At 37.8% G+C, this 14,442-nt stretch overlaps 1 protein-coding gene across 1 annotated transcript in view; it reads right to left on the bottom strand.

Moving 5' to 3' along the window:
- Positions 1-14,442, bottom strand: part of TWSG1 (twisted gastrulation BMP signaling modulator 1) — a 68,729-nt gene that overhangs the window by 36,162 nt on the left and 18,125 nt on the right. Inside the window, exon 3 of the mRNA XM_033178344.1 lies at positions 6,470-6,569. Within this exon, the coding sequence (XP_033034235.1) occupies positions 6,470-6,569 (100 nt within the window). The remainder of the gene's footprint in view (positions 1-6,469; positions 6,570-14,442) is intronic.

The raw sequence follows: 14,442 nt of genomic DNA, 5'->3' as shown, positions 1-14,442 counted from the left end.
TTCCAGGTCAACATTATACAAACAGTGCACTACTGTATTATAGTGTTCCATGACACGCTAAACAGGTGGTTCAAGATGAAAAAGTTCATGCTTGCCATGTTTTAATTCATTGGCACAAGTTATTAATTTTTTATTTTAATTGTTTTGAAACAGGGTCTTGATCTGTTGCCCAGGCCGGAGTGCAGGGGTGCAATTATAGCTCACTACAGCCTCAAACTCCTGGGCTCAAGTGATCCTCCTGTCTCAGCCCTCCAAGTAGCTAGGACTACAAGCATGCATTACTATGCCCAGTGAATTTTTTGTTTTTTATTTTGTAGAGACAGAGTCTCCCTATGTTGCCCAGGCTGATCTTGAACTCCTGGGCTCATGCAATCCTCCCACCTAGGTCTCCCAAAGTGCTGGGATTACAGGTGTAAGCCTCTGCGCCTGGCCTAGTTTTTTTCTTTTTCTTTCTTTCTTTTTATCTTTCTCTCTTTTTTTTGAGATAAAAGTCTCACTCTGCCACCTAGGCTGGAGTGCAGTGGCTCAGACATGGCTCAGTACAGCCTCAATCTCCTGGCCTCAAGCGATTCTCCTGCCACAGCCCCTGCTCCTGCCCAAGTAGCTGGGACTACAGGCACATGCCACACACGCCCAGCTAAATTTTATATTTTTTGTAGAGATGGGGTTTTGCCATATTGCCCAGGTTGGTCTCAAACTCAAGTGATCCATCTGCCTTGGCCTCCCAGAGTGCTGGGATTATAGGTATGAGTCACTGCACCCAGACAATTTTTTTTTATAATTTAACCATAGAATTCAACATTTATTTATTTATTAAAAAAAATTTTTTAGAGATAGGGTCTTACTCTGTTGCCTAGGCTGGAGTGCTGTGGTGAAATGAGAGCTCACTGCAGCCTTGACCTCCTGGGCTTAAGTAATCCTCCTGCCTTAACCTCCCAAGTAGCTGGGACCATATGTGCATGCCACCACACCCAACTAATTAAATTTTATTGTGTGTAAAGATGGGGTCTCCTTATGTTGCCTAGGCTGGTCTCGAACTCCTGGGCTCAAGTGATCCTCCAGCTGTGGCCTCCCAAAGTGCTGGAATCACAGGCATGAGCCATCATGATCAGGCAGAATCCAATTTTTAATGCACATTAAACATGAATTGAAGTTATAATGTCTTAATGGCATTAAAGAATCTATTATTAAATCATTCATCATTTCATGTTTTTCTAAAATGTATTTTAAGCTACTATGTAGTAATGTAGGATTCCATTTACATTATACAGAAAAATTCCAGCTAATAACTGCAGAAGTAATGATAAAAATAGAAAATCATTGTTCTACAACTTTTTTTTCTTTTCTCTTCTTTTCTCTTTTTTTTTTGAGACAGAGTCTTGCTCTGTTGCCCAGACTGGAGTGCAGTGGTATGATCTCAGCTCACTGCAACTTCTGCCTCCCGGGTTTAAGCAATTCTCCTGCGTCAGCCTCCCTAGTAGCTGGGATTACAGATGCCCACCACCACACCTGGCTAAGTTTTGCAGTTTTAGTAGCAACGGGGTTTTGCCATGTTGGCTAGGCCGGTCTCGAACTCCTGACTTAAGGTGATCTCCCCAACTTGGCCTCCCAAAGTGCTGGGATTACAGGCATGAACCACCACGCCTGGCTGTTTTACAACTTCTAATGAAGTAGCTGACTTAGGCAATGGTCATCAAGGAAGGGTGAAATCACCAGGTGAAACGCTGATGAGGCCCTTTATCACAAAGGGATCAGACTTTCACCATCAGAACTCACGGGATCAATTTTAGCATTACTAAAAGCAGGACGTCTGGATATTGTTTGCCTTTGTGTACACTATACCACTGTTCCCTCCTCCCCAAAACTGAGCCTCAATCTAATCAAGCCTTTATATCTAACTTCCAGCCTACAGGAAATAGAGAAGACCAATTAACATGTTAAATAACCAAAAGAAGCAATCAGCCAAATCCAGAATGTGGTTTATTTTGAAGAAACCAATCATGACTGACTAGTTTCTTCAAAAAGCCAGTGGAATATTAAAGGATGGGAGAAACTGTTTTAGAATAAAAGAAACTTAAGAAATCTAACAACCAAATACAGTGAGTAATCTTTTTTGGATCTTGATTTGAGAAAAACAACTGTCAAAAACATTTAGTCTTCAGTGAAATCTAAGTATGATCTGAGTGGTATAAGACAATATTAAAGAAGTACTGTTAAATGACTAGGTGCGGTGGCTCACGCATGTAATCCCAGCACTTTGGGAGGCTGAAGAGGGCAGATCACTTGAGGTCAGGAGTTCTAGAACAGCCTGGCCAACATGGTGAAATCTTGTCTGTACAAAACATACAAAAAATTATCTGGGTACGGTGGCGTTTGTCTGTAGTCCCAGCTCCCTGGGAGGCTAAGGCAGGAGAATCACTTGAACCCAGGAGGCGGAGGTTGCAGTGAGCCGAGAACGCGCCAGTGCACTCCAGCCTGGGTGAAAGAGCAAAACTCTGCCTCAAAAATAAAGATAAAAATAAAATAAAGATGTGCTGTTAATTACATTACAGTAATGACATTGTGTTATGTAAGCATACTCTTTTTTTGAGATGTATAACTAAAGTACATCAGGGGTAATAGTGAAATGATTTACTTTATAATACCCAAGCAAAACAAAATGATTGTGGGGGAAAATAGACACATACCAACAGATGAATGGATGAAACAAGTCTGGCAATGTATTAATGACTGTTGAAGCAGGCAGGACATACAGCAGATCACTGTACTCTCTATTTTTGTGTACATTTGGAAAAGTAAAAATAGCAAAACAAGAAAAAACGGCTTGTGGGTGGAGATCTAGAATCCAAAACCCACAGGATTTGAGGAATATGTTGGGCAGCAACGATGAAAATGAACTATGGTAGTTATTCTTACCTTAAGAAACAACCAGAAAAGGGAAGCTCTTATACAAGGGAGCCACAGGAGAAAGCTTCCTAGAGAAAGGATGTGCTGAAGTCCACAGAATGAGAGAGGAAAGGAAGGATGCAATCTAATTTGGGTTCTCTCAGAGGTCTGTGCCCCACCCACGACAAGCATGGGGACTATTTCAACTTAGGAAGGAGGAGCAGCCGCAGGGTTGCAAAGGACATGAAGAGAGCCTAATTTGGAAGAGAGCTGTCTATAAGGAGGAGGATTGCTATATAAATGGAACTGGAATATCTCCATTTTATCCTAGAAAGTGGCAAGATTAACTTAATTTAAAATGAAAGATAAAGTTACATTATGAACTTACTCAAAGTTTAAAACTGGACATCCAACCCTTAAAGGTAAATAAGCTTTTTTTTTTTTTTTAAAGTGAGAACTAGCCTGGAAGCCTATCAGTTGCTTCTAAAATTGTAGAGATATAAGCATGTATAATTATTCTTTCTCAGTGGAAAAAAATGCAGAACTCTCTTCCTAAAAGAAGATGCTGAACAGCACTGTCATCATGGTGTGATGGTTAAGACACACACATATATAACACACATACACTCACACACACTCGCACACTCTCACAGATAGTGATGGTTAAGACACACACATATATAACACACATACACTGACATTCACACTCGCACAAACACTCACACATAGTGATGGTTAAGACACACACATGTAACACACACACATTCACACACTCGCACAAACACTCACACATAGTGATGGTTAAGACACACACATATGTAACACACACACATTCACACACTCGCACACTCTCACACATAGTGATGGTTAAGACACACACATATATAACACACACTCACATTCGCACTCGCACAAACACTCACACATAGTGATGGTTAAGACACACACATATATAACACATATACACTCACATTCACACACTCGCACACTCTCACACATAGTGATGGTTAAGACACACACATATGTAACACACATACACTCACATTCACACACTCGCACAAACACTCTCACACATACACGTACACATTATTTTAGGCAATGCTATCAATAAAAGTTCATTTGTGTATTTTGGCATCCACGTTTAAATTAAATTCTTATGTGTGAGGCTGGGCACATTGGCTCACACCTGTGATCCCAGCACTTTAGGAGGCTGAGGCGGGTGGATCACTTGAGCCCAGGAGTTCGAGACCAGCCTGGGCAACATGGCGAAACCCTGGCACCACCAAAACTACAAAAATCAGCTGGGTGTTGTGGTTCATGCCTGCAGTCCCACCTACTTGGTTGGCTGAGGCAGGAGGACTGCTTGAGCCCAGAAGGTTGAGCCTGCAGTGAGCCATGATCACGCCACTGCACTCCAGCCTAGGCAACATAGCAAGACCCTATCTCAAAAAAAAAATCTTATGTGTGTATATCAGAGATTAAGATGGCTATTTTCTCTTTTTTACTTTCATTGTACATATTAAATTAATATACAGTTAATGCCCTAAAATAATTCAAAGCTAACTGTTAGAGATACCAAGATGAATATAAGAGGACAGAGGAAAAGATACTTGTGCCCCCATTCTCTCAGAATTCACTACAAAACACTAAAGAAAAACAAGAAATGGAAACACTAACTCTGTGTGTGGAGAAGCTAAGAGCTAAAGGTGCCTGACTGAGCAGAGTCTCCACACAGGCCACGAAACCCTGAGGAGACTCAGGAGCTGGAGGTGCCAGTGTGGCAGAGGCAAGCCTATTCTGTGGGGTAGTTAAACCTTCAGGTCCCTGTCTCTTCTTCCACAACTGTAGGAAAGGAGAGAGTTATTCTTTAGAGAAATTAAGCCAAAGAAGCCCTGGACTGGAATGCCAAAAATGGCAAAGGGTAGAGACGAGTATGGGAAAAAAACAAGGAAAGTAAATAAAAGTATGCTCACTGTTCACTGTGACCTCACCCCTCAGGTTCCCAGAACATTTGCAGCCTGGCATACTGCCCCTTACCCCAGCCTCAACCCCAGCAGGAAACCGGGAAATCTTTCTCTAGAAAAAATATGCAACCCTAAAGGGAAAGATCTATAGACATGAAATAAGAGGGCTCGTCGGTGAAAAAGGCAGTTCATCCTCCAACCACCTTTTAGTGAGGCAAACTAGATTCCATGCCCTGTCCATGGATTAGGTACTCCCAGTTCGCTTTGGAGTACCTAAATTGTACAAAGCAATAGACAGCCAAGGGTCACCAGACACCTGAGAAAATGGAAACCATGCAAGGCGTAGAAGGAAAAAACTCAACAGCAACCACAAAACTGTGTAATTAAGAATTCCAGAAAGATAAGAAAAATATATTACATAAAAAACAAGAACAGTATGTTCCTTCAAAAAGGACAATCAGAGAAAGGCTCTTGGAAATTAAAAAAGGAAGTAAAAATTTAAAAAATTAATACAAGGGTGAAAAGGTTAGGAAATCTCTCAAGAAGTACACCCAAAATACAGGAAGACAGATAATGGGATAACTCATTTAATTAATTAGTGCTTACCTTATTATGCATCAAATGAGTATATATTACTAATTCATTAGAGTGATTATTAAGGTAAATACTGATTTCACTAGAAGGAGTGATAAAATCACATTAGGAAGATTAAGAGATAACAGAACTAAATGCGTGTCTACCATAAGAGGAAGTCAACTGATAGTTTCTAACATCAAAGAATCAAGAGAGTAGTATAGAGTTATTATTCAGAATTATGGAAGAAGTGCAACGCTGAAAAGTTGTAAGTGGTAGTCTCTGGTCATAGGATCAAACGCTTGGAAAGAAGTGAGATGGGATTGTTTCAGTACTATGTGCCTTAAAAACTATATGCATATAGCCTATTTTGATAAAGGATAATGTAAAAAAGATCAATATGACTATATTCCTGTTCTTAAGGAGTTTATACTGTTGAAGAAAACATGCAAAACTACAATGATAGGAGCATGCAATAAATGATCTCTCAGAAGCACAGAGGATTCTCTATCTCAGTCAAATAAGGAAGGTTTCCAAGGAAAGGGGATACTTGAACTGGGGTTTTAAACATTGAAAATGAGTTAACTGGTTAGAGAAGGGCTGACAGGTGTTTCTTCCGACACATGTAAGTTTTCTTTCTAACACACAAATGATAGCATTCTATAAACATAATTTTGAACCTGGCTTTTTTTACTTAACACATCTTGGGAATGTTTCTTCTTATAAAACCTACTTCTTATTAAAAACAAAACAAAATGCTGCTGCTTATAAAAAATTCAACAGTAGAAAAACTTTCAAAATAAAAAGTTAAAAATTCTGCCTTGGCCCCCCACTCCTACTTCCCAAGGATAAGCACTTTAAAATACATGTATAGGTAAATACTATTGAACACAATTGAATGTAAAAATACAATGTTCTGTATGTTTACTATATCCCTCATACATACTTGTTTATACATATAAACTACATTTATATTCCTTAAAGTCTCTTGAAGTCAAGGATTCTGTGATAAGAAATATTAAGAAGTCTCCCTTGTATCAACTTACCGACACAGTCACAGCACTCGTCCCAAAGGGCCCCAAGACACAGCATGCACTCCTTACAGCAGGAGCAATTGCCTTCGCCCGGCCGGCACTGGCAGAGCTCCTAGAAACAAGACAGATGTTAAACTTCAAATTCCAAATAACTATATAGAAAACTGTTACTTTTTAAGCAAAAAACCCTGCCATATTTGCATTTACAGTAATGTATTCTTGACATAATTTTTTATTCAACATTATTAACTATTCATCAGAACATAAATATCTACAATGTTACACAGATTTTTTTGGACACATTCAGTGAACGTACTTTGAATGCTTGAACCTTATTTTGAAATAAGGAAAATATTTTATTTTATAACCCATTACTTGACTACCCACACCACCCTAACGAATAATTCAGTACAAGAACAAAACCTGCTTCTCAGCTATTATACTCATTGCCCCAATTTAAACAAATAGCCAACTTGTAGGGTTTCTCAATATGTAAAATGTGAGTAAAAGAAATTTGGAAATTCTATTTTTATTGTTCCATGATACAGAAAACGGTGCGCTCGGTATGGTAGATTATTTACAAAGAAGGTGGCAATTATTTCCCTCTCTAGGTCTCCCCTCTTTGCAACGCAGCTTCGCAGTTCCTCTGATCAAGGGACAGGGTCAATTTCTAGACCTCTTGAATTTCGGTGATCCTGAGATTCACTCTGGTCAAAAAGAGTTTGGTGGATATGACAGTATGTCACTTCTGAGTTCAGGCCTCAAGAAGCCTTGAGTGCATTCACTGTTTCTCTTAGGACTTTGCCCAGCTGCCATGTGAAGCCAGGACATAGCCATGTGGACAAGTCAGTCCACCTGGGCCATCCTAGATCAGCCAGCTTCCAATACACCAGCAGCTGCCGACAGACACAGGAATAAGGCCAGAAAACCACCTAGCTGATCCAGGCTCAAACTGTCAACCCACAGAAACAAGAGCTAAATAAATGGCTATTGTTTTAACCCACTAAACTTTAGGGTGGTTTGTCACTCCACAAGAGCTAAGATAGCTTGCTCTGTACATGAAGTTCTAAAGCAATTCCTTTCGTGCTTGCCCCTGCCCTCCCCTTGCCATCAGACTGCCACTCCTAAATAAACCCAACTGAAATGGAAATTCTGTAGTCACCACTGATTACTTGCTTTCCCTGGTTTAAGATACCATATATATTTATAAGAAAAACATTAATATTTTATTATTTTGGTAGAAATAACTTATGACAAAACTGATTTTACTCTCAGGCTTAGAAGGAATTTCACAGGTCAACAAAACCATCCTTCCATCTAACACCTGAATCGCTTCTATAATGTTCCATCCACATATGGCCATTGCAGCCCACAGCTGACAAGGAACTTAATAATCCAAAATAGCCGGTCCCAATCTTATAAAGTTTTAAGTGTTTTGTTTTGTTGAACTGAAGCCTGATTCCCGGAAGCCAGGTCCTTAAGACCCCCTCCTCCAAATATAATTTATCTTCAACAAAGCCATTCTAATTTTTCATGGCACCCGCCCTGGACAGTTTAGAATGTCTGCCCTGCTTGGCTGCCACCTGCCTTTGATTCCCACCCTGTCTGTCTGCAGCTCTGTTTTGAACTATATGACCTTTTTTCTCCCTGGCTACAAATAATTGGAACAGAGGTAAAAAACAGACTGTAGCTGGTCAATCGGATTGTCTTCCAAGATTTTGGAAGTAAGACACAGATACTTGTCAATCTCTGTTGGAACTTGAACTAGGGGATAATACAAAGCTGGGGCTGGGGAGGCCATTTCAAAATAAGAGGTAAGAAATTATCCTGTGGCCCCTCATTCCTATTTCCCAAAGATAAGCACTATGACATTCGTGGTCACAAGGAGAAAAGAAGGGAGAGAAGAAGCCATTCGGATTCCTAATAACGCTCTAGTTCTTGCTTCTAGTGCCAACTGCACTTCCTGTTCTTAGAGATACTGTTATTAGTTGGAGATATTCTTCATTGAGATATTCTTACCAACTGGAGTAGGCTTTAGCTTTCTCCAACCAAAAAAGCCCTGTTTAAAACAAAATGATTTCTATTTTTATTCCCCCATGTCCTCATTTTAGATCAAATACTTCCATGGTTTCTTCACTTGTTCCCCATGACATGATGTTAACCCTGCCATTAGCTTTGTCATTAGGTGAAAGTGTGGTAATCCTAAATCATCACCATCCCCCTCCCCCTCCCCCGCTCCCCTCCTCTTCCTTATGGCATAATGTAACTAGCCAAGAAGGAGAGAATCCCGCTTACCTCCTTGATTGTGAACACTAGTTTTTAAAATTAAAGGAGCCTAAAATGTGTTTGTTTGGGGTAGCAATATGCTGTCAGCAACTGTGCTACTTTCAAACCATTCCAACAAATCATTTCAGTTAAGATTTTAAAAATCTGAGACCTAATGGAATGCTATTGATATGCATGTTTTAAAAAATTAACTAGTGCAATGTAACTATTATTTCTCATTTCTGTACCTCAATACTGTGCTTTTAAAATGTAAACACAGGTCATAATATTTATCCCGATTAAATATTTCTACACTATTGGAGTCAGCCCGTTATTCTAATGTGACATTTTTTGCAGCACTGATTTTAATTCCTTGGGTTTTGTTGTTGTTGTCTCCAAAAGTCCCCTCGCTAACTATACAGCCCTTTCAAGAATCAACACTTGTGCCATTTTCTAACTAATTCATTAGTTTGATATGAGCGTATATGTGTGACCTAATATATGCACACTGTAATATTTTAGTACTGCAGAATTTTGTACACTCAGGCTGCATTCATGTGACATAGACATTAGGTAACTTTGCTGGGCCTATAAGAAAGAGAGGGACTGAAAGGGCAGGGACTTAATGAGAAGTATAGCTGCTTCATCACAAAACTGGTAATGCCTGATTCAGACAAGCTCCAACTTAGCTGGCAATGTAGAAAAACAGAATTGCTAAAGCTATACTTTGTCTTTGGAGTAAAAGAACATTTTCTGAGTACATACTTTTTAGAAACAGCATCAGATAAGAATACTAACAATCTTTTTTTTTTTTTTTTTAGATTTATAAAGGTTAGTACTTAGTCACAAGAAACAAAGCTTTTTAAAAAATTTTAATTTACATTATGTGTATAAAATATCCTTTTACTATCTTAGTTGCTTATACAGGTTGAGTATTCCTTATCTGAAATGTATTTCACACCCTCTTATAGATGCCTGTCCTGCACTTTTACATACTGGTAAAACATTAACAAATATAGTTTTAACAAAAGTTAAAACTAACAGCCTATTTAAAAGTTGCTTGAACTTGCCCAGATTATCTAGTTCTTTAGATTAAATGTATTTCACACCTCTTAATAGATGCCTGTCCTGCACTTTTACATACTGGTATAAGAGAGTATATGCTGTAGTCAATGCTTACTGCTTACTACCAAAAGTGTTTTGGATTTTGAGTTTATTTGGATTTTGTAATATTTGCATTATACCAGCTGAGCATCCCATATCCAAAAATCTAAAGTCTTTCAATGAGCATTTCCTTTGATGTCATGTCGATGCTCGGAAAGTTTCCGATTTGGGAGCATTCTGGAGTTCAGATTTTTGGATTTGGAATGCTCAACCTGTATTTACATTATTGACTAAACTAACTCAGGAGAAACAAACTAGAAAAGTAACAAATTTATTCAAAGTCTCTCCTTTTTCTGCAGCTTCCAAATGGTAGCTTGCTAAATGAATTACTGTATATTATGTCAAATAATTTTTAAAAATGAATGTCAATGTAACGGCTTCCATTAGAGAAATCTGAGTCTGTGAGGTATTCATTCTGCCTTTTACTGTCAGGTATTTGTGAAGTGTTTTAAACTAGAATGAAAAGGTGGGTGAGACTGAGATTACTGTGAACAAATGTTGTTTTAACAAAACGTTGTTAAAAACATTAACAAATATAGTTTTAACAAAAGTTAAAACTAACAGCCTATTTAAAAGTTGCTTGAACTTGCCCAGATTATCTAGTTCTTTAGATTAAATGTATTTCACACCCTCTTAATAGATGCCTGTCCTGCACTTTTACATACTGGTATAAGAGAGTAATATGCTGTAGTCAAATGCTTACTGCTTTATAATTTAGTGATAGAATACAATGTGAAAAGCTATGGTAGGGAGAAACAAGAGGGAAATGACAGAGATAAGCTTTCATTACTGTACTATTAAAGAGACAAAAATTGAGTTTAAGACTTTAATGGTAAAAACTACTATTAAAACTTGTTGGACACCAAACAACAATATCCTGGCTAATATTGGCTAATATTTTCCTTTCTTTCTACTTTACTACAGAAAAGACTAAAAAACCTTTGTCTTAATAAAGCAGAAATTTAATCACCATAAATTAAGAAATGTTCATAATGTGGGTAAATGAGCCTTCACATACAACAAATACTCTCTATTCTTCATAACTCACGTCAGCATTCTTTTCAGGAGATTGGCAAATAAGAAAAATAAGCTCCTCAAACCGACCTTTTGAAAACAGAGTTTGTGGCCAGGGGCAGTGGCTCACACCTATAATCCCAACACTTTGGGAGGCTGAGGAGGGCGGATCACAAGGTCAGGAGATCAAGACCATCCTGGCTAACATGGTGAAACCCCGTCTCAACTAAAAAAAAAAATACAAAAAAATTAGCCAGGCGTGGTGGCAGGTGCCTGTAGTCCCAGCTACTTGGGAGGCTGAGGCAAGAGAATGGCGTGAACCCCGGAGGCAGAGCTTGCAGTGAGCTGAGATTGTGCCACTGCACTCCAACCTGGGAGACAGAGCCAGACTCCGTCTCAAAAAAAAAAAAAAAAGAAAGAAAGAAAACAGAGTTTGTGCCTGAAAACAGCATTTGTGCCTTTTCCATTTTCAAAAACACACCTCTTAGTTTTCAGGAGAAATATAACAGATAGGCAAATTTAACAGATGGCATTTAAAATCTTACTGCAAATCAAGAGAGCAAAAATATGTCTACTCTATGACTACTGATTTTAAGTCAAGAAACAAATTGAAACAATGAATTTCCACATGCAAATAATTATAAATAGCAGCTTTATGAAGTTCATCAAATAATTCATTCTTTTCTATTCATTCTACATGCCCTTAAAAATCACATTATTGAATAATATTTGGTTGTGAACATATTTAGAAATGTATAATATTTTTAACAGCAAGCAAGCTGCGGTTAGGATGAATGCTTCTAAATATAATAAACATTTGTAAAGTGCTCTGAACTCAAGTATTGAAAATACAAAAGAAAAAACAACTCAGAACAACTCTCTGTGATGAAACAAGGATTACAGAAAAACACAAAAACTGCCCCATTTAAATTAAGCAGAATCTGTTCTTAAGGATACTTAAAAAGAAAACTTTAGGCCGGGCATGGTGGCTCATGCCTGTAATTCCAGCACTTTGGAAGGCCGAGGCGGGCGGATCACAAGGTCAGGAGATCAAGACCATCCTGGCTAATACGATGAAACCCTGTCTCTACTAAAAAACACAAAAAATTAGCCGGGCGTGGTGGCAGGTGCCTGTAGTCCCAGCTACTCAGGAGGCTGAGGCAGGAGAATGGCGGGAACCGACAGGCGGAGCTTGCAGTTAGCCGAGATCACGCCACTGCACTCCAGCCTGGGCAACAAAGCAAGACTCCCTCTCAAAAAAAAAGAAAAGAAAAGAAAACTTTACCCCTAGCTGTTTCAGTTATAAGAATATACGTCTTCTATAACCAGAAAGGCTAAAGTCAAGATAAAAAGAAAGGTTTACCAAAATTTTTAAAGTATTTATTTAATTATATAAGACTTTGGAAAATATCTACTAGAGTAAAAAGAAAGAACCCTAAATTCCTCCCCCTTTGGTAAATTCCTATGCATGTTTAACAAAATGGTGATTATATACTACCTTGATCTAAAAAAATAGCATTTCTCTACCATAAAAATCTGTCAACATAATTTAATCAGTGCAAAACAGTACATCAATGTGCCAAAATTCAGAAACAGTGATTAAATACTTAATCCTTTCCACATCTTGTCCACTTTCTCATTTTTTATCACCTTCATAAACTTTATCATTCTATTTTACTATTATTTCAAGTCTCTACTCCTTAAACAGAAAATATGGTAGAGCTGAAATTTAGAATTTTCTCTTTGGACTGGGTTATTTATATATTTTACTAACCTCACTATGACTAAATTTGGGTTCTGCTCAGTTGAATGGAACAAGTGATCAAAACTAAACACCAAGTTCCCTGAAGTCAAAAATAAAGACTGACTCAATGCTTCCAATTATTTACTGCCACCACCTCCCCCAAAGTCCTTAATGGGTTCTATTTAACCCTTACAGGCACTGTGCTAAGTATTTTATATGCATTGTCTTGAATCTCATAAAGATGCAGGTCATTATTATGCTTATTTTTTAAATGAAGTCATGAAATTTATACAACTTCATTCAATTAGTGGCTAGAATTTGACCCCAGTTATGGTTAGGTATTCCTGTTTTTTAAACACTAAAATGAGAAACATAAAAGTTATTTTTCATTAAGTTAACATTTTAATAATTATAGTTATTACTCTCTTAGAAAGAATAAGCCTATAATTAAACTTAGATAATTCTTTAGGTTGTTTAATCAAAGGCATTATTATATCTTTCACTCTCAGTACCTGAACACAACTAGAAATGCCATTGCCCAAGTTTAATCATTGTTTGTAAGGGTAAAATTGGAATCATTGGCTAAGAGTTGCAAAACCAATGACTTGGAATGCAATACTTAATATTTTTTGTTGTCGTTTCAGCTGGTTAATGACTATATCTTCTGCTTCCCTAGTCTGCAAGTCACAGAGAAAGCATGGTTGTTCCTCATGTGCAGAAGAGAAGACTGAGAATGAGTGGTTTCATGATTTCTGTGAGTTCACACAACTGCGGCTTTGAAACAAGGTCTTCTGACTCAAGGCTTTTTCTACCACCATTGCTCTTGCATGTTAGAGGCGAGGTAATATGGAATAAGACATGTTCTACGTGTAAATAACTATGCTAGGTGTTCTTAAACTTTGGTAGACACATTGTTCAATAATTTTATGATGGAAAAAAATTAAAACTTTGCACTAAATGGAAAACTGAAACTTATACATTTGAGTTACTCTTTATTGACCAGCATGAGTATTTAGAGAGAATTTGGCAAACTGTTTTAAAAGCTTATATGAAATCAAAGTCTGGCAGGATGAAAAGTTTGAGGGAAAAAATCTAACCGTTCAAAAGGTATTTTACTACATTTATATTGAGGAAAACCTTCAATATGACAGAGAATTTCAAATGTTTAAATGCCAGAAGACAGATTCAATCATCTTTAGAGAAGAATCTTATTCCATATACAGTCATGCTTTATCTCTTGAGGATAGGGATATGTTCTGAAAAATGCGTCTTTAGGCTATTCGGTTGTTATATGAATATCAGTGTATACCTACACAAACCTACACGGTAGAGCCTGCTGTAATGCTAGGCTATACGGTGTGGCCTATCACTCCTAGGCTGCAAACCTGTACAGCATGTTACTGTCCTGAATACCGTAAGCAATTATAACACAATGGTAAATATTTGCATGTCTAAATATAGAAAAGGTACAATAAAAATACAGTATAATAATCTTATGTGACCACCATCATATATGTTGTCTGCCACTGACCAAAACGTTGTTACGCAGTGCCATGACTATACAACTGATGTTCTGGTGAAATATTAATTCTTCATGCAAAATAAATTGAGGGGGAGGATATTTATCCAAGACTAAGATTAGACTTTAAGAGTTAACATTTATTATATGAAATCCCAAATTTCTAGGCCAGAAATGGAAACTAACAACTTGAGGAAGAATCTTATTTATATTGACTCTTAGTTACTGATAAATATTTCCCGTCTTGTTGCAGATCTGAGAGATGTGTTAACCCTGTTG

Source organism: Trachypithecus francoisi, unplaced genomic scaffold, assembly GCF_009764315.1.
Source record: "Trachypithecus francoisi isolate TF-2019V2 unplaced genomic scaffold, Tfra_2.0 Lachesis_group19, whole genome shotgun sequence".
Lineage (NCBI taxonomy): Eukaryota > Metazoa > Chordata > Mammalia > Primates > Cercopithecidae > Trachypithecus > Trachypithecus francoisi.
The sequence above is the reverse complement of the archived record's forward strand: the minus strand, read 5'-3'. Positions and strand labels throughout refer to the sequence as shown.